At 39.8% G+C, this 3747-nt stretch overlaps 1 protein-coding gene across 1 annotated transcript in view; it reads right to left on the bottom strand.

Annotated features, from left to right (window-relative positions):
- Positions 1 to 3747, bottom strand: part of FIP1L1 (factor interacting with PAPOLA and CPSF1) — an 82232-nt gene that overhangs the window by 26035 nt on the left and 52450 nt on the right. Inside the window, exons 16-17 of the mRNA XM_025198345.1 lie at positions 2402 to 2428; positions 2040 to 2094 (exon numbers count right to left, since the gene is read on the bottom strand). Coding sequence (XP_025054130.1) covers positions 2040 to 2094; positions 2402 to 2428 — 82 coding nt within the window. The remainder of the gene's footprint in view (positions 1 to 2039; positions 2095 to 2401; positions 2429 to 3747) is intronic.

Here is a 3747-nt window from a genome sequence, read left to right as displayed (position 1 = left end):
AAATGCAGCCCCAGCCCCCAGCAGCAGCCCACCCTGCCTGTGCAGATCCAGAGGCACCCCCGGATGAGGTATGGCTCTATCCCATGCCCCACCCTGGCTGAACAGTGCCCATCCCACCCTCAGCCCTACTTCCTCACCGCAAGGGCCTTGATTTGCCCCCCGCTTTCCCTTCCACAACAGACTTATCAGCTGGACGCGGCTCTTCAAGCTGCAGGGCTGTGTATCAGAAGTCGGATCAGTATAGGCCAATATGCCTCCTTAAAAATTGGCTATCAGCATTAGCCCCCAAAATCTCTATCAGTGCAACACTACACATTAGATCAGGGGTGGGCAATTATTTCGGGTGGAGGGCCGCATACTGAGTTTTGGCAAGCCATTGAGGGCCGCATGACAGGCAGCCAGGGGCAGATGCATATTAATTTTCTAAATTTTTTAGGGGCCCCGCAGGCCGGATAGAATGGGCTGGCAGGCCACATGTGGCCCACAGACTGCATTTTGCCCACCCCTGCATTAATCTTATGCGCAGTAAAGCATCACCGTCTATATGTGTGCAGCAATTACTGCACAGTATATTAGTCTAATGCACCATTTTCTGGTACCTGTAACCAGGACAGCTCCCCCTGCCATCCCGGGGCTTGGGGCCAGCCCCATCTCCCCCAGCTGGGATGGACCTGCCCGCTGAGCCAGGATAGCTTCCTCTGCTCTCCAGAGCTCAGGGCTAAGCCCCCATGTCCCCTGCCAGGACTGGCACGTGGAGAAACCTGGAACTTCCCTTGGCTGCTGCTCCTGTCAGGTTCAATTTGCTCATGACACAGGCTCATGTGTAGATGTGTGCACAGGAGCACTTTAAAGTCTACCATTATTCTCTACTCTCTTAGACGTAAACTTGATGTTCATGGGAGTATAATAGGGTATAAGGGCACAGGCTTGAGGAGACAGGGCAGAAGACTCTATCCACTTAAGAATACACCTCTCAAATTCCAGAGCAGAGCTCAAGAGTTCTAGGTCCCATCCCACATCCTTTTTTACACCAATTACAAAGTATTGCACTCTAGTGGCTAGGCCACCTAGTAGATAATTCTATAAACTGCTAGTAACTGACCCATTAATTCATATAGCAGAGGTACTGTTTATGGATTAAAATGCTCAGTGAAGGCTAATATAGTTTCATGTAATTGAATGCTTACTATTGTTTTCACAAACTCTTGCAATATTCTGTATGCAAAAAATTAATCAAAGCTTGCTATTATTCAACTGTTGTATGTCTGACCCCACCACACTTGTTACAGAAGTTAGGCAGTGAAAGGGGCAAGGGAGAAAACAACATTTCTTATGTAACAGATTTGTCACAGGTAGTTCCTGTGTCCACCTCATCTGCAGAACTGATGAACACCCAACTGCAACTGAAGTCACTAAAAGTTTTAAATATAATATAAAGTGCTACAAGAATGTTAAGTGCTCTGAAAAAAATCAGATCCTAGTCAGCACCCAAAATTAAGAGATGCAATGATTTTGGCCTTAACCACTGACTCTCAGATATAATATGGAGACTACATCTTACTTCATCAAAGGATGGTTGTGAAATATTATGACATCATATTGTGTTGCAACTTAATTAAGGAACTTTCTAGACTTTGATGGCCTGAATTTGACTACCTTTTTGTCATACATATTTTGTTTTAGAAAAAAAGTGGTAAGATTAAGTTGGGTAAGCCTTTGGGCAACCTGAGAATCTTTGAATAATCGTTATATTAACTAATGGAAGAGCTGCTTGATGTACTATATTGGCACCAATATACTTTGATAGTTCTATCAAATGACACTGAAGTATTTTATACGTAACTATATAAACTGTATTAAAACCTGATACTTAGAGTATAACACCGATGAGGGGAAAAAAATAACAACAAGCCTTTTATACATAAACAACATAAAAGCTTTGGATATTGTACAAATGCTTGAAATAACTATAACTTTACGGTTAAGAAAGTTAAGAGAGAGAGATTTTGTTTTATGGGAAAATTTTAAAAAATGGTTACCTTTCTATTGTTGGTATAAGGGAAGGTGGTGGACCTCCAGGAGGGGGTGGAAAGCCTGTAATATTAAATTGGAAAACATCACAAATTGGCTGTTAAAACAAATCTTTTCTTTGCAAAGGAAAGGATTGGGGGAATAGCAAAAAATGAACTATTTTAAGTAACTGACATACAGAATATTCAAGAATATTAAAACTATTCCACATCTATCTTGCCAAAAAACAACTGGGCCTAGAGCTTCACGTACAGCACTGTATTTACAGACTGACCTATTGATATAAACAAGAAACATAGGCAACTTTGTGTTCTACATTCAAGTTCTACATTTCTTAATAACATTTCAGAAAATATCTAAATAAATTTACCTGGTGGTGGCACAGTTATTGGTATACCTAGAGAAAAAAAGATGGAAAACTAATCAATTTTTAGTAATAACTAGAGTTCATTATCTGGAAATACAGTAAATGCTATGTCATCACACCATGTACAAACAGAGGCATTAGTACCTCATTTCCATGCCCTCAAAATAGGAAGAGATATTGCTATAGATTCCATCAGAACAACAAAACCAAAACCCAGCACGAATCTTGACAACAAGGTTGATTTTTTTTTCAAACTATGCCTCAAGTGCACTTAATAAACTACAAAAAAAAAAAAATAAATAAAAAAAATCCTCCAACAATGCACAAATTTAAGTCTCATGATTTTTGGAGGGAGAAGAGTAGTTGAATCATGGAATTTTACTGCTTAGGGTTGAAAGAACTGACTTCAACTACAGCAGGCAGGGAGCAGTTCTATGAAGTCTCCAACTAATGCCATACTATTCTACATCTATTAATTCTGCATGGTTAAAAAATTAAAATCAACATTTTCCTTTTACTGCCAACCAGTAAGCATGTTTTCTCTAAAGCAGTGGTTCTCAACCTTTTGCACCTTATGTCCCACCAACCATTTTGTCAAAAAACCCTGGTCCCACCATGATAAAAACAAAACTCCACAAATTGCACTGTTCGAGATAGCTGTTGATTTAACTATTTGAAGTGCAAAAAACTGATTCAATTGGGCAATGAGTTGAAGTCCCACCTACACAACCTTTGCGTCCCACTGGTTGAGAAACACTGCTCTAAAGCAGCCACATGCAGAAATTACTTGTTCTGTTTCTGTGCTTTCAAAATGCATTAAAAAAATAAATTGTGATTTTTGGGAGCAAAGTTTAATTATGTACACTAAAACGTCCCATAAAACTAACTTAAGTTACAACCAAATACATTACTCTGGTTGGGCTCCAGTCTAAAGTCCATTGAATTTAATAGAATGATTTCCATTGACTTCAATGGGCTTTGGATTAGGCCCATAGCACCTTATTCTGCAAACCTCACTTACTCATGGGGCAGGGTACAGATGTACCATACTGAATATTTCAGACTGTTTGTGATTCCATCAAATGCTCTCTGATGAAGTGAGTTCTTGCTCACAAAAGCTTATGCATCTCTATTTCAGTTAGTCTGCAAGGTGCATCTTATATCCTGCCTTCTGCCTGACTACACATAAACATAGCTAACTACCTCTCTCTACTTCTGAGAGTATTTCTATAGCTTTAAAAGGGAGGACTTTTTGCAGTACCACAGCTTAAGATATTAAGGTCAAAATTTTCAAACTTAGTGTCTAGAAGTTCATGCCTCTAACTGAGATCACCAAGCTAACCCTCAAC

Source organism: Alligator sinensis, unplaced genomic scaffold (genome assembly GCF_000455745.1).
Source record: "Alligator sinensis unplaced genomic scaffold, ASM45574v1 scaffold134_1, whole genome shotgun sequence".
Lineage (NCBI taxonomy): Eukaryota > Metazoa > Chordata > Crocodylia > Alligatoridae > Alligator > Alligator sinensis.
The sequence above is the reverse complement of the archived record's forward strand: the minus strand, read 5'-3'. Positions and strand labels throughout refer to the sequence as shown.